This window comes from Orussus abietinus, unplaced genomic scaffold, assembly GCF_000612105.2.
Source record: "Orussus abietinus isolate OABI.00-Male unplaced genomic scaffold, Oabi_2.0 scaffold10, whole genome shotgun sequence".
In the NCBI taxonomy this organism is placed as follows: domain Eukaryota; kingdom Metazoa; phylum Arthropoda; class Insecta; order Hymenoptera; family Orussidae; genus Orussus; species Orussus abietinus.
Genome location: NW_019396009.1, coordinates 1,536,822 through 1,557,021, shown reverse-complemented (window position 1 = coordinate 1,557,021; position 20,200 = coordinate 1,536,822). Strand labels below are relative to the sequence as shown.

Genomic DNA, 20,200 nt, shown 5'->3' with positions numbered 1-20,200 from the left:
GTAAACGGACGTGCACCAGGGTGGGGGTGCGTAGAGGAGGCCACCGAGAGAGCCAGCAAGGACGCAAGCATCGATTCTAACCCCCGCCTTGTCCCACCCTGATCCTAACTCACCCCATCCGAGTCGCCCCTTTTGCCTCGAGAAGGCGAGCACTCGGTCACTCGGAGCCGACAAGGAAACCACATAGGACGAACGACCGAGGACGACCCCGTTTTCGCCAAGGGGTGGTTTCCTAAACCTAGGATTCCATATTTCAGTTCAAAGGGGTTTCACGTTTTCCCCTTCCTTCCTTTTCTTCTTATTTTTTTTTCTGTCCGACTTCGAGCTCCGATGAAGTTCTTGAGGGGATGAAGGCCAAGGGGTGGGTTTCCATAAGTTCTCGTTGCAAGCTTTTTTCGCTCGTTTCAGATTCACCTCGGAGTCGAAAGGTTCCTATGGAGAACGACATATCGGATTAGGGCGGAAAAACGGAAGAGTATGTGAAGTTGGAAATTGAGGGAGGATAATGCCACGGATACGTGGGCTATTGAATCAAAGTGTCCCCCCTGCCCCCCCGGAACCGCGAGAGGGTGATAAAGGCGAGGGAGCTGTGCCCGGAACTTACCTGTTCAATTTTGGGAGAGAGGACCCGGTTTTCCAATTCCTTACTTTTCCCCCATCGGCGAATTTTTCCTATTTCCCTCGGTGAGCTCGCGGAATTTCAATTCGCCGAGAGGAATATTCGGCTTCCCTCCTTCGCTCCGATATATCTGCTACACACGGATCTAAGGAAACGCCGTAGAGTCATGGATTAAATCGAGCAAGGTGGGAAAGGACGCGTCTAATTAATTCCGTGATAGAGCCCCCTCCATTACTCTTTCTCTGATTTCCTTTTAAAGAAAAATTTCCCCGACATTTCGGACACTTCCTTCGCCTATCCTGGAATTACGGATTAAATCGAGGAAAATGGAAAAGAACGCGTCCGATTAATTCTACGCATGGCGGAATCCCTCGCCGATCCGCCATTTTGATTTCCATCGTTTCATCCCGCTCTTCGACCTCCCTATAATGAAAAAAATTTGTAAAATTTTCTCCCTAGGACAATTCTTTCGCGTTTTCTGAAAATCCAGGAGAAACGGGCAACGAGTAGATGCGATGCTCGATGGATTTTCACTTCCGGGGAAAACTGCATTTAGCGCTAGTCGGACGCGCCGGTGATCGAGGCCGGCAGGTGACACGGATTTCCTGCTATCGCGGTAATAGATATCGAGTTGGGCTTCAGTCGATTATTTGTAGAATTGTACATACGAACAGACGGCCGTAGACCCGCGATATCGCGGGCAGGAAGTTCGGTCGAAAATTTCGCCCCTGCCCGCAGTGATAAACGGAATAATGAACGCAGTGAGTGACGGGTTGCGGGACGTCGGAAGGGTGATGTTGATTTTTGATAACGGTCCGACTAGGTCCGGAACAATTGCCTGTACACAATGCGCCTGAAAACATTTATACCCCCCGCAGTGCCAATAAGCACACACCAGGGGAAGAACCGGCGACTCCGTTTCCCAAAACTTCACGGAAATTAATTACTCAGGAATGGTAACGAGCCAGAAATTATCCGAGCGCGAAGCTTCTAACGAGGTTGAGATCCAGTATCGCGTAATGGCGTACACCAAAATGCTTAACCATACCGGAAGATCAGTCTTCATCAGCGATTGCAGACGACGTGCCGCTAGATTCGACTCGCGCACCTTAATGGCAGTTGGAGTCCACCTTAAATCAAAGACAATTAGGATTAATTGCAATTAAAGTCTCCATTCTAGTCCCACATGCAAGGGGCATAAAAATGGGTCGGATTGAAATTCACCTGTGGTCGCGAAACTCGCAGATGAGCGGTCCTCGACTAAACGTTCTGGTTTTCGGTTTCAGAAACTTGAGCAAGACGATGACGACCAGTATCTTGACTCCACCTGGGCCGACGGCGGCAGTCTGAAGCGACATTTCCAGGGTCTGAACAACATCTCGTGGAAGCCCCACTAAAATGGAATCCAACTCGGACGAGGGGTGGTGCCGTGCATCGCCTCGTCTGCAAGATCGACGGTACGGGTCATAATAAAAGAGATGTCAGGCTCGCCGTATCGCGGAGTAAAGCCGGGACAAATATCGGGGAAACGAGTGAACCAGAGCTGGGAGTTGCACCTTCGCGAGGCCGGCCATCTTTCGTAGCGCTCGAGAATCGGGGGACGAGGTCAGGGAGCCCGAAGAACCACCGGAAGAGCCAGGACCGACTCGCCGGGAAGACCGCATACACACACGCATACACACTATTTTACTCACAGAGATATACGATATTTTGTGACTAACGTTTTTCTATAACTTAAAGCGCAAAGAGACGGATACCAGAATCGCATTAACGAGACAAGCGGTTCTCCTCGAGGTGCACGGGAGGAAAGGACCGCGAGGCCCGAAGAGGACGAAGCCAGGAGACATTGAAGGTGCAACGCATCATGCCACGGGAACTATTCCACGAAGGATGCCCTCCCCCGTGAGGGTGACATTTTTTTCCTTTTTTTCCTACAACGGCGAAATGACTTCCTCCTCGAAGAAGAGCGCGACAGGAGGGGTCGCGTATTCCTGACAGCGCCACCGTCCGACCACGAGGATCACGCGCGTACCTCGTTAAGGATCTCTTAGATTAGGAGAGGCTGCGACGAATTCGCTAAACGTCGGACAAACGGCCATGCCCGTTAAAGAGGGAACTTCCTCCCTCGGGAGTCGCAGGACGAATCGCCGCGTCGTGGGATTCGCGAAGGATCTCTTGTTCAAGGACCCCTCATGCCGGGGAAATTAGGAGCGCCGCGCGAGTCCTCGTCTATTCACCGCACAGACAGCATATTACCGTCCGAATACGGACATCCTGGGCGATTAGTCAAGTTCTTTCCTGCCTGGCCGAAGAAGAGGCTACGAAGGATACGCCGTCGCTGGTCGACCGCATCCTGGATGACGATTCGAAGGATCACGAGTGCGGCACGGGTTCTCCTGCGTTTCCAGAGTCGCCATGAGGCCCTGAAGAGCATCCTCAGGGAATCAGCGGTGCAGTGATTAGGTGATTCATCGAGACAAGATCCATTACGCCGGTAACGTCGATCCCTCCGAGGATCCCGAAGACCAGGAAGAGTCTCAACAGTCTCATCCGTGTCGCCGTCTGCATCTGAGCTTCGTCTCCAGGATGGTCTCAAAGGGTGCAAGCCACCCCCTCTGGTTCACTCGCAAACAGCCGAGGCGGGTAACAGAGCAATGCGAGAGTAATCCGGGATAATGGTACGAGATCAATTCGCAACACTATCATATATTAAAGTCACGTTAATTACCGATTAAACCTAATAAGTAACTAACTACCGAATAACGTTAAATGAGTACTAATTAAGTAATTCGCTTGCTGTGTGATCATGACGCATCCACCCGCCATGCATCGTAGCAATTGTGAACGCGACACCGAAGTACACGCTCATAATCAATCGTACACGATTAAAGGTAAAGTTTAGATTTCTAAAGGTACTGTCCGATGCCGTCGCCTCCCAGGAGGTCCGGTGCGACCGGCGATACCGAGATCGAGATCGCCAACCCGAGTCGACCGGACCTCGAAGAGGTCACTCTTGGAACGTGTAAATATACTCTTGGTAACGTCGAAGACGTCGAGTGCGCCGATAGGGATACGATACCGCATAGCGACTCCGGAGGTAGAGATCAACCGAGCTCCGATTCGAGTTTAATTCCAGCCTGCCGAGTTTTAGGTACCGAGTCCAACCCGAGCAGGTCGAGCTCTACCTCGAGACACGTCGCGCGCCGCATGGCGGGATAACGCATTCTCTCGTCTTCGAATTTTCGGTCATACGCAGTAGGGAGAGAGTTAATTAACGCGAGGCGTGCCGACCAAGTCGTCTCAGTGCGCCCCCCCGATTTTTCTACGGAGACAGATTTAAAGACCATCACGGTAGTCGGCGATGATTCCTTTTCGCGCTTTCGATCGGGTGACCTGAACGCGACCAGGCGTCCTTTGGCCGCATTGCGGACGATCCGTGGGATGCCATTGAGGAGGACGTAGACCTTGCCGGAGTATTCGAGCCTTTTAACACCTTTTCACCTAAAAAGGTGTTAAACAAAAGATTAAAAAAATGAAAAACAGGGGTTAGCGAGCGTTCCAGAGAACCGCGTAGAAGATTTGCTTCGACCATCCGCGAGCTTGCTATCGTGGGGTCGTTCCAAGAAAAATTCGTAATTACACGTACGGTATCACTTAACAGCACGCCAGGTTGCGTCGGGACTCGGGTGTTGGTTTTTCGACAGAGGCAGGATACGGCACGGGTTAATTATTGTTCTAGGCGGAGGCTCCGTCCTGCGCGTGCGCGCGACGGGGAGCCGCGCATTACCACGTTGATTACCCTACGGGAAGAAAAGAGGAAATAATTGAATCGTTTTTATGGCTTAAGAACAAGTTGTCTGTGATCTACAATAATTAAAAGATATATTAAATAAGTATTGAGGGAGGGCGAAGGTATAAGATATTAAATCAATAGATGTATATTGAAGGGGGGGGGAAGGAAGTGTCGCGAGAGGTGTGCTCGCGCATCGGCCACTTCCGGTGGACGAGGGGCGCGACCGGCCCCAGTCAGCCCGAGAGCAATACGAATAGAGAAAGAGAGATGCCGCATTAAACGAAACCACCGCAAATGAATTCTAGAGGAGCTAAGGAAGATAAAATGATAAAATACAAAAAACAACGTTAGCGATACACACACACACACACCCTACGTGAAATTAAAGGAAAAAAAGGTGAAAGAGAGAAAAAAAAAACACATCGCGAGAATTGTAAAAGCTACCAAAATATAATTGCTGTTGTTAAATCTGTGCTAATTCGCGAGGCGAGGGCGAGCGCTGCGTTCGAGCTGAGAGAGAGGAAGAAATAAGAAATATGAAAAAAAAAAAAAGGGGAAAAAAAAGAAAGGAGCGTCGAAGAAATGCAGAGGAAACCGGCACGGCTCGTCGCGGCTACGAGTTCATAGGTTTAGCTAGTTATAGAGGCGCAAACACCAAAATCGTTCCTTCCACCCGCTCCGGCCGTGTACTTATTAATTTTAATATATCGCATCTCATATGTATACATCGAGGCTCTCCGAGCCAAGCGCACCTCAGAATGCAATTGCCACTCCGGCGTTTTGCCGACGCGACACGCACGATATAGATATGTAAAGAAACATACATATCCGTGTATATTTCTTTACTTATGTATATTAAAATAATTATATAAACGCCACGTCACCGAATAATAAGTTCTTCTACGAGAGCGTTGCGAAAGAAATGTCCGACATGATTTTTCTACCGTTTGGCACATACGTGGAGAACACGTACAAGATCGTCGACTTTATATTTATGTACAACATTCAATTATTATAAATTTTTGACGTTATTATGAACTTATGATCGATTTCGTGTGAAAGTGTATATGGCTTTTTCTGCGGTTAACAATAAAATGTTGTCAAAGCTTTTATTAAGAGGAGGTCATTCCATACGGAGTTTCGTCATGGTAATGGGGTTCTTTATTTCATTGTCACATAGTTAATCATTTCAGCGCATCTTGAGAGAATCAGCCGTTACCATAACGACACCGGCAGAGAGCATAAATATTGGTAGTATAACGCACAAAAGTGTCCCGAAAAAAAAAAAAAATCACTGGGAACGTTTTACTAATGTTGTTTCGATTTGCTTTGTCTTCTGCCACCATCACACTCCCGGAATTCAACCTGTAACAGAAACACATACATTTAGAAAATCATTACAATTTATTGAATTCAACGAAGAGTTTGACCGATAGCGATCAGTAAGTGAACGAAACGTTTGTCATCTGGTATTCAGTACTCTAGCCAAAATTATCATCATTTAAATCGTGTAACAGCGGGCAGTCAAATATATTGGTCTACGAATAGATGTCGTCCTACGATTCAAATAATTACGGTAGAAAAAGAAAAAGAACTGTATATATAAGTGAACTACAGTATACAAGTGGAAATACCTTCGTGTAAAATTACAATGTTGAGTAAGTTTCAGTTTCCCACAGAAAGGTCATCTCGTGTCACCTGACTCCCGTCCTGAAATACAGAAAAATACTGATATATAAAAAGTAATAATATAATTAAATATCATATTTTTTTTTGCACAATGATATCAGCATACGTTGGGATTTTGTACATCAATGTCATCAGACCCGAAAGATTAAAACTCATCATTTAAAATAGACATGATCTTTCATTTTATATTTAAACCTAAGAAACACTTTTACCCGAAATAAAATGGTAGGCATTTCTTACCTTGCTCTTCTTTTTTTTTTGGTATAATTATAGCGTTGAGTGTATTTCGGTTTCCTACAGAAAAGTCATCTCGCGTGACACCCGACTCCCGTCCTGAAATACAGAGAAATATTGATGCATAAAAACTAATAATATAATCAAATATAAATTATTTTTTTCAGTGATATCAGCACACGTTGGGATTTTGTACATCAATGTCATCAGACCCGAAAGATTAAAACTCATCATTTAAAATAGACATGACCTTTCATTTTATATTTAAACCTAAAGAACACTTTTAGCTGAAATAAAATGGTAGGCATTTCTTACCTTGCTCTTCTTTTTTTTTGTATAATTATAGCGTTGAGTATGTTTCGGTTTCCTACAGAAAAGTCATCTCGCGTGACACCCGACTCCCGTCCTGAAATACAGAGAAATATTGATACATAAAAACTAATAATATAATCAAATATAATTTATATTCTTCAGTGATATCAGCACACGTTGGGATTTTGTACATCAATGCAATCAGACCCGAAAGATTAAACTCATCATTTAAAATAGACACGACTTATCATTATTACTTTTATACCTAAGAAACATTTTCACAGCATTCTCACCTTTCTCATCAACGAAGTAGGAGCTGCAAAATTGACGTTCACGATCATCAATAAACCGTCAGGGGATTTTCAATCTGTAACAACCCAAAACAAAAACAATTCGAATTAGCATAAAGTATACTAGTAAGAGCACTAATTATTTTTTTTTTAACATTTCCTATCGGTTACTTAATCTTACCTGAAAGTGAAATTCACAGGTGCGTCAACCAGCAGCTGCTATCAGCGTCTGCAATCACAGAAAAAGCTTGTTTAGACTTTGTCAACAATTAATTTGAATTATTGGACGAGAACGCAGCCAAATTAAACGTTCCACTGATTACTTTTTTTTTTCGAGTTTCTTGTAGTAAGTAATGAAATTCTAATTGTTGCTACGCTAGCGTAAGCCTTTTAATCTTTTTTCTTTCTCACTTCGCACAGTCTAGTGCTGTTCAAACGACAATAATAAGCAAGGCTACCGTGTAGTTCATGATTATTAATTTAATTCAATTTCATTGTAACGGAAGGGTGGGTGTCCCAATGATTTTCTTTTTTTTTTTTTTAATCACAGTGGAAGACACTGTATATCACACTGTACAGTCCGCTGATATGAGGTTTAAAGGTGGTTAACAACGAACGTATGTTGAAATTGTTTTCAATTAGCGGTCATTACGTGACATTTGATGTCCCGTGCGATGAATATCGGCGAAAAGAGTACAGAGAAACCTCAGTTGCGCAAATCGTAGAAATCTTGAAGATCCCGCGTCAAAGAAACGCGACATCTCATATCACATATCATTAAAGGTCCCAAAGAGAAAATCGTCGAAACAAATGACTGAATTTTTGCGCGAGTAAAAAAAAAAGAAATATCTCCTTGAAGCACGATCATCTTAAAAACCCAATTCCCGAATTAAGGATCTCATTGTTTGCAAGCGAAATCGTTTGCATCTTTTTTGTACGCGAACAGATGTAAGCACATATTCTCCTCGACAAATTGAAGGGTTTCAGGGGACGAGAGGGTCGAACAATGAAACAGAACAATCAATTTTCACCGACCGATACTTTTCACCCAGGTCATATAAAATGCATCCTTGTCAAACAAAAGAAAAAAAAAAAAAATGGATCCTTGTTAACTACTGTCCCTCCAAGTGCATTAAGTACACCCTGTCTCCGATTGTTATCTCAAAGCTCGCGAGTTTCGAAGTGTACCTCCCCACGTCTTATCAGTCATTAACGTTGATCGGTAGAATCAGTTAACATTAATTTCCTGATCACCGCATCGGATCTTTCCGAAGCCACCCAGCATACATTGTTAAAGGCTATCAGTCTCTGTACTACTCTCATCGATGCCCGAAAATTGGTCGAAATCAAGAAAGTCCGACCGGTACCCAAAGTAAGACGTCAAGTGTCAATCTCGTAATCTCTTTCAGGCATAAACCACAGGTCCAGCGATTGTTCTTCCACGACTGTTCTCAGCGAGAATGGCGAAGTTAACGATAATCAGTGCACACACGTTAGCTCTGTCCACAGCCCGGTTTTCCAATGCTAAGCCTAGACAACCCTTTGTCAAAGAACGCGTGTCAAATACTTTGGTTGTCATAGGCGAGAAGAGACATACACCGGGCTGTTAATGAGATCGACAATAAAATTGCATGGCCTTGCACATAACCGCGTATCATCGACACGTTCGTTGGATCGGATCTGCAACATTTATCAATAAGTTTAAACAACAGAGTCCCACCAGTCGAAGACCTGGGACCCGACAAAGCCTGACATTGGGTTCGTTAATCGCCACCTAGTTTCTCCCCCTCGCAGTATCTATGCGGACAGAATTCGTAGCAAAGTCGTGTACGTGACAACAGGGTAAACAATCAGCGAAATGTCGAGATGGCAGTGTCGAATGTATTCCGAGGCTGAGGGTAATCGAACGTCCCCCAAAGGTACAATGGCGGACATGAATGCCTCCCCTGCAGATACGGCATCGCCTGTGCAGGACGGGAGGGCATTGATGTCTCCCAGTGTACGTATTACGTATAGTAGAGATGCATGCATACGTCAAAGGATAGAAACGATACCCGTGTCTCCCCCGAGAACCTGTAAAACAAAGTGCATCCAATTATACTCTCATTAACCCGACGATATGACAAAGCCTCCGGGTTCCTCCGTGGAACCCGGGGGAAAAAAAAAATCAGCCCCAAGTAAACCACAGTTTGTATCCTTTGCCTACGCATGGACGTCCCACCCCAAGTGTAAGGTAGAAACATTAAGTTTAGTAACATTTTCACAAAGTCTACTCACCTCAGCATAGCGGTTCATTGACTAGTGGATTCAAGTAAGTAAGCCTATATCTTGTGAGTGTTGCCCCTCTCTCTCTCTTTCTCCTCCGCCTAAACGATTCCGCCGCGATCGAACGACGTTCGGATCACGGATCAAGAATGTTCAGATTGCATGGTAACGACCCGCCACTATTGACAGCGCAAGGTATGCACAGGTGCCAGGTATCAGTTTATACCGGGAACTGGGGCGCACATATCCAAGGTATACGCCCGCCCTCGCCATTGTCGTCGGGTCATATAGTTGATAGCCATATAGATGAGTGTCTCATTTCAAGAAATCCCTCCACAGCGACCAGCCGCATATGTGCGATCGACCATAGGCCAATCGATTGCACACAGTGGCACCGATCGATCGACATTACGCCGGTCACTCGCTGTCATAACTTCTCATATTTTGCTCATTGCTTAACTCGCCGGTATATATGACACATACGGTGTATAGGAAATTCATTACCCTCGAATAGAGGGTAAACGCACCAGCAGAGAACTCCCCTCGGGTTTCGAATTAGGTTCGTTCCCTTATCAATATATATATATGGAAACACCAATGAATGGATAATCGAGTAGAGAACTTTAACGAAGGTACGAGCTTAATTGCGCTCCAAGTGGACGTTCGTTTACTGGTGTTTTATCTACTTCTAGGTGAAAATACCAGAAAACGAGCATCGCTCTTCGCTGGGTGCCTATCACGTGTATCCAATCATTGGTGTGCCGGTACATTTTAAACATTAATTTATGCAGCTTCACCCTGCACACCTCCGACCATACCAGAGCTCCCAGGTAATTAATGTACATTTTCACTGTGAATAAATTAATATTCGTTTACTGGCGCTACTAGGTCAGTGGGATTTAAATTAAAAAAAAAAAAGAAAAAAAAACTAGTTTTCGAGGATCCAGTATTCGGAGTATCAAGTCGTACAACAATGTTCGTAAGGTATCACAAGAGGTCACATTCTGCTATTTTCTTCGCAGTCATAGTAATGATGGTTGTCTATCACCGACATGCTTATCAAAGTTGCCTACTGGGTGATCGACGGTGAATATTATCACAATAAACCAAGTGTTCTTCAAAGTGCTTAACGGCAAAAATAATGGGTAAAGATTAACAGCCTACCAAGACGTATATCCCAGGTGGAAATGAAGTTAAAAAAAAAAGGAGCAAAGGTGTTAGTAAATAATCATTCATTAAATTACAAAGAAAAAAAGAAAAAAAATGTGCCTCGGCACTTCTTTATCTGATGGGCAGTTTTCAAAGTGCCGAAAATACTTTCTACTCTCATGCTCGTAATTAAGTTACGAAAAAATAGAATATAAATTCTCTAAACAATTTACGGGGAATGATATAGAGTTTCGCACTTTCATATCAAGTCTACATACGTAAAATCAAACCGTGTACCTCTAAATCCATACAAGTGATAATATTTCATAACATTCGCATAGAAAAGAAAATGAAAAAAAGGGGGGGAAAGAAAAAAAGAAGGAAATGCCAAAACCAAGAGTCCCTGACAACGTGATTGAAGTCAATCATTTGATTATTAGTACTACTTCACCTCTACCTCCTTTATTCTCGTTTGCTATAAATGTCAAATTAGGTCCGAAAATGATAACGCAAAAGAATGTTTACATCCGAACGAAAGTTAGTTTTGATGTCACGGCTTATAAAAGTGTCACCTAATTAGTCGTCAACCGTACAAATTCGCAGTAATCAGACGAGTACTTTGCGTTTATACCTTCGTTTCTAAATAAAAAAAATATATATAAATAAAATGACATAATATTCTACCTTGATCACGAGTCCAATTGAAACCTTGTTAGGCATCATACACCAGGGGTACTGGTTTGTTTTCCTTTGTTAAATTTCTTTGCATGAAAACAAAAATGAATAATTGTACCGAAGAGAGACCGTCCGAGGTGCCTACATTCCGAAGTCTCGAGTCCATTATAACGATCACGAACATCACCTTGTAAATAGAATTTATCGTATAATTAATAGAAAAATTACACTGTTAAAATCCAGAAATATACGCGATACGAAAAAACCAATCTCAGTTAGACTGCGTCCGACAATCTCTGATCGGTGACAAATCCAGTCCAACAATATCCTTTAAAGATCGTTTAAACTTTATTGGTAAAGTTTGTCTCCGACGAATAAGATACTTCACACAGGTTCAGGTAGCCCGTATGCGTGGCTGGCCCTTTAATCGTAGTGATCTTATTCTAATGATAAATGTTTAATTACTCCATAAAGCTTGGGACAATGAGAACGTACAGTTCTTGTCATCAGCGACATCACCGTCGATGTTTCGCGACACATATGAACGTACAAGTATAATACCGACAAGAGACGTACCTAGACTCGTAATACTATTAGATCGATAATCCTTCCTTCTCAACTTTCTGCACGAATTAGAATCGTTCCGGAGGGCAAACGTTCACACTTCTGTCACGAACCACCCGCGTGTCCTTACAGTTAACGATAGTCTTAACCTTACGCAATGTATAAAGCGATGGTAGCAGGATGATGATAACTGGTAATATAATCGCAATAAGCGAAGCAGCGTGTTGTCTAATCGAAGGTACAAATCGAGCCGTGCTCGATTCGGAATATGACCTGTGTCAACATTGCCGTGCGAAACCAACTTCGATTAGAAGGTCTAATCTGCTTGTTTCCGAAACACCGCGTTGCTAGAACATTTGAAATGAATATTCCACGTCGATTACCCTACATCGTTACGTCCGACAACAATAACCCAATCGCACATCCCAGTCCCAATAACGAGCCATTAAACACGACCGTCCACCTCGAAGTTAAAGTTCGCCTTTTCTCCTTTCAAACTCCAAAAATCGTCCGAAACGACTCCACACATCATGGAAATCCTCGACCCCCAAGCCGACATCTGCCAAGATAAGCGTCGTCATTTTTGTCATTGTCATCGTAATCTCGTCTGAAAATTCATTTTTGCTATCACGGCATCGCAACCGAGTTTCAAGAACGATCTCAGAGACGCCAGCCTGAGGACTTCCGCCAACAGGGGCGACCTAGAATTTCCTCGACACGTGGAAGAGCACTTGGGACGGCGACTTTAAAAAATCCCTAGACACTCTTGACACCTCCGGGGATTTCCCGAGTTTAATCAAGAAGAGAAGACAGACTTGGACTCCTCCGAATGGTTCCCTGGGCGAACGGATTTAATGGCTGATCACAGAGAGACCGTGGTTTAATCGTTGTCGGGCATCCCGATATGCAATGCGATCGACATGGACGATTCCTTCGAGTTTTCGAGCGACGCACTCCTGACGCGACATCTCCGAATCCCCCAACAGGACTCCCTTAATAGCGCCTCCTCTTATTAGGATACTCGTCCTGGCGATTGCGGTCGTTGCCGCCCTGCCAGCGACCACCACCGCTATTGCTTCCACGGTTGCTACCACCCATGTTGCCCATACCGCCCATTTCAACCCTCATGTCCATCAGGTCCATGATCTGACCGCGGTCGTCATTGTAAACCCCGCGAGTGCCTCGATCCATGCTATTGTACGCATCCAGGAAGGACTTGGGATCCTGCGATCCGTGATGCGTCAAATGGCAAAGCGTGTATTCGTATTGATTTTTGTTTTGCGTAATTTTTTTTTTTTTTTTCATTGTCAAAACCCGTCAAGCGACATTTTCGTACGCAGCAGAACACGCAGTGTGTTTTGTTGTTCGGATGTACCGTTAATACACGTTTTCACACGTTTCAGGGCGACCATCCATGTTTGACAGCAGCACACAGGTCATCGTCAATTTTCGTCAAATCACATAGAAAAGAAAGGGGAAAACACAATGTTAGCAATTGCGTGAATTAGACGAGCGAGGGCGCGGCGTTGCGCCGCGCTATTTTATAAGGAACGGGGCTACGGCTGGGTCTCAATTCGTCCGGAAACTTTACGTAGGATGTTTTCAATTTTAAGGAGGGAAATATGGGAGCCGTAGCAACGAATCGTATGCGCGGTAATATGTTAGTCGAGACGCGGTGTAAGTTAAACAAATGTAAATGTCCCCTGTAAATATAAGAGACAGTCTCCAACAAATGTGGAGTACGACTTCTTATTCCGCGCCTGGCTTATAAACGAGTCTAATTGTCATTCCTCTCCTGAACGGTGAAATAAATTTTGTTTAATTCGAGGGAAAAACGTTCCACTTAAGTTTCGCCAGGAAAACATCCCCGCTCTCGCGTCGTAGTTTCTCGGTTATCGGAATAGTTGGTCGTATCATTATTGAGTTTAGATTTAACCCCCAATTGATTTAACAACTTTTCCGAAAACGGAAGGACGTACCACGCGGTAGACACCAAACGAATTCAGACACAACCCGTAGCGTGTACGTTAATATTAATATTTATACATCTCACGGATACATTTCAGTACTGTATCGCATTTGTGTACCTGTAATATATATTAATATGTACCGCCAGACCAAGAAAATGCCCACGTAGACTTTCAACAAGTTTTTTTTTTCTTTTTTTCTTTCTTCATTTTAAACCGCAGATTTTTCTCGGTACTAGGTATATATATATACACGGAGGAGCGATCTTCTCGGTAGCATAACATTTTAGAAAATATAGAGGGAGCAATAATTATCGGTTACATTTAAAATTGTTCCAAGATGCTTCGTTCAATGGACTAATCAAATTATGCTCTCGAGAGGAACACTGTTATAAGGGAGAGTATTCTATAATAAGTACGATATGAGTTGGACAGAGGATGTCCCTCCCACAGGAATAACGTTTGGCTTGATTTTGGAGCTGAGACGTTGAATTAGGGAAACGGAGTTTTTGATTTTTCAGTAAATATACAGGGTGTCATCGTGGTACCTTAACGGGTACCGATCACTCCTAGATAATACTCCTGAAAGAATAGTTTAATAAACGTATCCAATTTTAATAGGTGCTAATGGTCTCCACTAAAAGAGGACCACCTATTCGGAATAGTTCAGGTTCTTCGTATCTCAGAATCAATCACATTTATATACTAAATGCAAAACCGCACAAATACTGTATTTTGTGGAGCAAAAGGAAAAGCATAATTTATTTCACGCTTCCATTTACGATATAATGTCCACTGTTTAATAATAATTTGGCATCGCAAACCAAATTGGTTTTTGTTGTCATAAATATCAACGTCTATTCACCAGGTTTCTTGATTCTGACACATAATAAAAGAAACTAAATACCAGTCAATATAATTTTACATAACACACGTTGGCGGAGACAAATGAATTTCAAATCGTTTTGATGGCATATTATTTTCGCAGTTGTTAAAAAAAAAAAAAAAAAAGAACCAAAAGTTTCCCAGGTAATTGTATGATACCGAATCGTTATAAAATCTAAAAGGAAACCGAAGACTGACATGCGAGACGAGCAGTAAAGAGGCGTGATCAAAGTCTCTCCACAAGCTCCATGACGTCATTGCAGTTTTCGAGATTCCTTCGAATGAATTAAAAGTACTTTTTATTAACTGTTGTTAGATCACTATTAGAGAAGCCTGAGAAAATGCAGACAAGGTCCACGTGCAGGAGTAGATTCTCATTCGTGATATACAAACGATTAAGTTGTAAGGATGCCATGTTTTAAAGGGGTTGAAAATATTCTTCCTTTTAGATTCAGTGGGTCTCATTTTATAAGGTTCTATGCATAAATTTAAGAATTGGCGGAATCATTTTCGTGAGTTTTAACAAGGTCTAGCACAATTGGGCATTTCTTGGTCCTGATAGAGTATATCACCATGGAACTAATCGGAGGTACATAAATAATGATAATGTAACAATTACTAGACATCACATGTGAACATTCTTCGACATTCACCGTCATCCTCGTATTACTAATCTCCATATAGTTTCATGGTTAGATGTCATCTACATCTTATCACAGTTAGGTTCATGAATAAAATAAATAAACAGAGTCTGCTGTCTGCAAAACACGTGGAGAGGCCAATCGTAGCATATCAATGTAATCATATAAACCGATCGTTTTTATTCGCATACTGGCGATCATTAGTTTTTAGAAAGACCCGGTTAAAAAAAAAAAAAAAGAAAGAAATCTCGCAGGGAAACAGGTATTGTCGTTTCAAAAGTAACGTTTCAACGCACAACTCAATCACCCCAAAGTGATGGAGCAATACTCATGGTTCAGTAAGTAGAACAGTACGACGACAATTATTTTAAAATAAAGGGGAGGAGACAAATTATGTTGAATAATCAACATTCAGGATACGTCTCATAGTCGAGGGACAAGCCGGTACAGCACACGGGAAGCTGCTCAGTTTCTTTTGGGGTTTTCAATTAATAGTTGAAGTAATCAGATTTTGCAGAGTTAATATTATGATCGATGCAAGTTCGAGTGATTAATGTTCTATCGTAAACTTTAAACCAATCTACGTAGATTCGCTTTAACTAGTACAGAATGAATCCAATGGAACACTTTTCTGCCAGCTAAATATAGAATGCTTTATACGTTTTATGAAAACGTAGAAAATTGAATTGGATTTTCATTATTCATTAATTTTGGAGTTATCCATTGTATTAATGAAATATTAGCGGACGTTCGCGGAGTTCGTAATATTCTGCCAGACTAATGAGGATACGATGTTTAAATCTTCATTTAAATAAAATCGAAGTAACAGGTCTCCTCGCAATGTGGTCAACGGTAAACCGTTCAGTCCCAATCTTATGCTCTATTTAATATGCCAATAATAAACCAGCAAGAACAGTGCACAAATATATTGTTCCCTTGCCTATGCAGGCAGTTTCAGGGAACATTTTTTTCATGCAACTATGTAACTTTCATATTATATGCCGTAACCTATGGTGGTGGTTACATTTGTACGATGCTTTCAGCGATTAGCGGCGATTGATTCCTCCACGCGTAAAAAAACCGCATGCTTTAATTATTCAATATGTAAATTATTAAAAATGACAATACCGAGCTCTCAGTAATCACTCTCTCGTCTAGATCAAGTTAACTGATTGAACTTTTTTTTCTCACTTCACTGGATAAATTTCATAACGTTGCAGACATTAGAACTCTGTAGTTGCATGCTCGCGAGGTACACCAGAGGCCTTAATTCATTAATAATTCTTTCATTGGGTATAGTCATGCAAAAAGTAAACTAGAAACTCTACTATAAATACTCGCGTTTTAAACGCAAGTTCTTTCTCATACGTATGAAATAAAATTATTTTCATCTTAAGATGAAAGATGTACGCAGAGTACTCCGCGGTGGAAAGAAAAAGTTTCATTAATTTGATAAAGAATGTCGTAGGTTTAAGTATCAGAAAAAAATATAAGAGTAATAAATAGGGATACATTACCACCGGTAAGTTGCTCGCACCTGTAATTAGACGAAAGGAGAATATTAATTTCATATTGATATAAACTGCAACAAAATAAAACTCAGTAAACTCAATTAAAATATAAGTTAATTGCATGTTGTGTTGTTAAACAATACTAACCATCAGCTTGACCATATCCATCTCGATCACTATTACTGACGGAATCGTAATTCTTTCCACTACCACTACCTCCTCGCATTGCTTGCTCCTGAAACAAATAAATCAAAGTTCTGCTGTAATCTGAATTTAAATTTCTCCACCATTCCAAAAGCAAAGTAGATACTTTTAGACCCCATTAACGATATTCTTTATAACCGTGATGACGATATCTGTGCTTTTGTACAATATTATTGTACTTACTGATTGTCACTATAGCAGTCTATAAATGAGTAATTATAACCAGTTTGATATTAAGATACATAATTTAAAGCAATATTTTATCTGTCTGTTATGCATGTTAACAGTTCTTCCACTTTTACGAACAACACTGTTTTCACAGAAGCAACTGTCAAGCAGCTATTTAAACCTGATTTTCTGTTTCTTACATACCTGCATAAACATATTATTTTCCTGTTGGCGTCTATGTAGTTCTTCTTCCTGCCTTCTAATTCGAATAGCCATCTCTTCTTGCTGTCTTCTCCGTAATTCTTCTTCACGAGTTCGCTGCTCTTCAGCTTGTCGCTCCTTGAGTTCCCATTCTCTCTTCTGCCTCTCACGATCGGCTTCGCGTATTCTTAATTCTGCGTGTAAAATTATAATATGAAAATTTACAAAAATGAACATGGGGAAACTAGAAAAACTTACAATGCAACTTAAAAAAAGTGCTTACGTTCTCGAAGAAGTTCAGTCTCATGCTCATATCTCGCAAATTCCATCTGTGCCTCAAGCTTTTCTTCTTCCATTGCCATTTCTCTTTTTAAAGCTTCCTCTTTTTGTTTATATAATTCATGAAGCTGTTTCCATCTGGTTCCGTATTCATGCTCAAAACTACCAATTTGGGCAAATCGAGGACCAACATCACGAGATTTGAAAAATTCTGGATTTTTACGGGGTAAATTCTTTTCTGGGTATCCATCCACATCATCTTGCTGTTCGAATGGCTCCACGACGACTGGACGTAGAGAACTAGAGAGATAATTCACTACATGTATTATTTAACTCAATTTTGAAATTATATAAATTAAATTTTTAATGATGTGTCCTAACTTTCGGCACATGGAATGGCACTGAAAAAACCACATCATGCTTCCTAGCCGGACTTGTTTTATTCTACCCCGTCAAATTATTTCTGGCACTCATATACTACAAAGTTATACAAGAGTGGCGTCGGGGATTATAATCACAGAAAATAAACTTAAAAATGTGACTGATGAATTTATAGCTGAAAGAAAACTCACGCTGTGAGAAAATAACAGCCATCCGTGCACTTCCTCAAAGCCAGCTGAGCACAAGGTTTTCTACAAAACTCGACTATTCCTTCACCCGAAGTTTTTCCACGTTCATCCACAATAACAATAGCTCGTTCAATTTCTCCAAATACACTGAAAGCTCGTTCTAGTAGTTCATTGGAAATCCATGGCGTAAGATTTTTCACTTTAATGGTTGATGAGTGAGGTGCAAATCGAACTTTGATAGCACGTCCTTTACGCATCGTACCATCTAGTTCATGTTTTGCTTTCTCAGCATTTACTCGATAATCCTAAAATGATCATAAACAACGGATTTAGTATATAGACAAGCTACGCGCAACACTTTTTTTATCAAAGCAATACAATATCATAATAAATACAGCCATTAATATTATCATCCAGAACTCAAACGGTAATTATTTTAATCATATCGAGGACAAAAGTATTACATATATATGTATCCATATCACTTGAATGCTTACCATGCGAAGGAATGCAAAATTCTTTTCTTTGTTGACAAACATTTCAGAAACCTCTCCATATGGCGCAAACATTTGCTGAATTTCTTGTTCTGTAACATCATTTGTCAGATTTCCAACATACAACCGATTACGGCCACTAAATTTCTTTTCTGTGGTATCTTGCGGTGGTAGTTCATGTGTAGGTCCACTGATGGACATTATCCTCTCCATTAATCGTTCCTAAAGTGACAATTTTTAAAATAGAAACAATAGTTAAAAAAGCATCAGCTAATATATGAACTTACATCTTGTGAACGATTTGTCATGCCTCCTCTGTCTCCGCCTCGGCCACCTCTACCGCCACGCATGGATCCACGACCCATGCCCATCATACCTCCAGTCATACCCATACCCTCGGACAATAAACTATCCATATTCCCCTCCATCGTGTCATTCATTTTCATCTGAAATATTACAATCCGATCAGGAAAGTTACAATCACCAGAAATTACCGATTGGCTGCACGTTTCATCCACATGAGAGGTAACTTAATACCAATGAGAAGTAAAAAAAAAAATCCATCGAGGAAATAGAAATAGACTATTTAAAAAATGTTCCCTCTTGCAGAATTAACCTCAAATAATATTTTAACCTTTCAAGTAACATCAAAGGTGCTTTGTGCCGCCACGCTTGCGTCGCCATCTTCGTCGCCTCGCCGCCATTTCTGACGCGCTGGTCGCCATCTTTACTGACTGACCGCGTGCTTCGATCAATAAAATGTATTTCGTAAAATCAAGTATTTCACACAAAAAAATCGTCCTCAACTAAATGACTAATAAATCATACCCGTTTCCCTCAGCATTTGCTTCCCCACACAGAAACCTATTTGAAGTATTTTCGCCCAGACGAAGCCGATCAGAAACTGCGCACCTACCGGTAAGGTTAACCACGTTTCCCATGATCCTATTCGCGTGAACCAGCAAAGTCCAATTTTTCCCATCATAAAACTAACCCTATATATCGTTCGTAAATCCATCATCCCACAGGAAAGAACGACTTAAGACAGAAAATAAAATCAATAAAAAACTTCGAATATTTCCCGAAGGTCGAGCCTTTACCGCGTGGTTGGTTATCAAAGATGGCGGCGAGTACGACGCCCCGGGTGTAGGTTAAAATAAAAGGACGCGGATAAAAAGTAAATGTACCATGGCTTCGTTGGGTCTTCCACCGCCTCCGGGGCCGCCTCCTCGGCCTCCGGAAAATCGCGAACCTCCTTTTCGGCCACGACCTCCGCCTCCGCGGCCACCGCCGCCGCCGCCACCTCCGGGTCCTCCGCCGACATTTCCTCCGCCGCCGCCGCCGCCGCCTCCACCTCCGCCACCGCCGCCTCCTCCAGGTGCACGTTCCTGGGCATTTTCGTTAGCCGCCTTCGCCGGGGTGTTGGCCTGCGGCTCTGGTTTCACGTTCCCCTCCGACATCTTCGGCGTGCCGCTTTGGTTCGATAATGACCTTCGAGCAACGCCGGCTACACTCTTTCCACGCAGTCGAGGCACCGCGACGCTACTCCTCGGGACGATACTTCCCCTACGGCGTCTATCAACGGAGAGACTCGTACCGGAGACAGGAGACCTGCTTGGGCGCTCTTTCCGTTTCCCCCTCGCTTTGCTGCGCCTCGTGGTGCATGCCGGGAGCGCTCGACCCGATGGACG

At 42.4% G+C, this 20,200-nt stretch overlaps 2 protein-coding genes across 4 annotated transcripts in view; one reads left to right on the top strand and one right to left on the bottom strand.

Annotated features, from left to right (window-relative positions):
• LOC105699769 (UPF0769 protein C21orf59 homolog) overlaps positions 1-5,522 on the top strand; it is a 57,684-nt gene extending 52,162 nt beyond the window's left edge. Inside the window, exon 6 of the mRNA XM_012425053.2 lies at positions 1,906-5,522. Within this exon, the coding sequence (XP_012280476.1) occupies positions 1,906-2,016 (111 nt within the window). The 3' untranslated portion in view covers positions 2,017-5,522. The remainder of the gene's footprint in view (positions 1-1,905) is intronic.
• Positions 5,523-5,555: 33 nt separating this feature from the next.
• On the bottom strand, positions 5,556-20,115 carry LOC105699766 (hrp65 protein). Of its 3 annotated transcripts, XR_001104059.1 has the most exons (14): positions 19,697-20,115; positions 18,797-18,955; positions 18,513-18,731; positions 18,019-18,320; positions 17,451-17,746; positions 17,171-17,361; positions 16,742-16,829; positions 16,601-16,620; positions 7,119-7,166; positions 6,941-7,014; positions 6,651-6,741; positions 6,342-6,434; positions 6,047-6,122; positions 5,556-5,777 (listed from the first exon to the last, which is right to left on the bottom strand). XR_001104059.1 is itself a non-coding variant. In XM_012425048.1 (9 exons), the coding sequence occupies exons 1-9, from the start codon at positions 19,967-19,969 to the stop codon at positions 12,584-12,586; spliced, it is 1,779 nt and encodes a 592-aa protein (XP_012280471.1). In that variant the 5' UTR covers positions 19,970-20,115; the 3' UTR covers positions 10,798-12,583. The 3 variants fall into 3 exon arrangements, 1 of the variants encoding a protein (XP_012280471.1); XR_001104060.1 differs by lacking the exon at positions 6,342-6,434; XM_012425048.1 differs by lacking the exons at positions 5,556-5,777; positions 6,047-6,122; positions 6,342-6,434; ... (1 more) ...; positions 6,941-7,014; positions 7,119-7,166 and adding an exon at positions 10,798-12,814.
• Between the last annotated feature and the right edge of the window lie 85 nt (positions 20,116-20,200).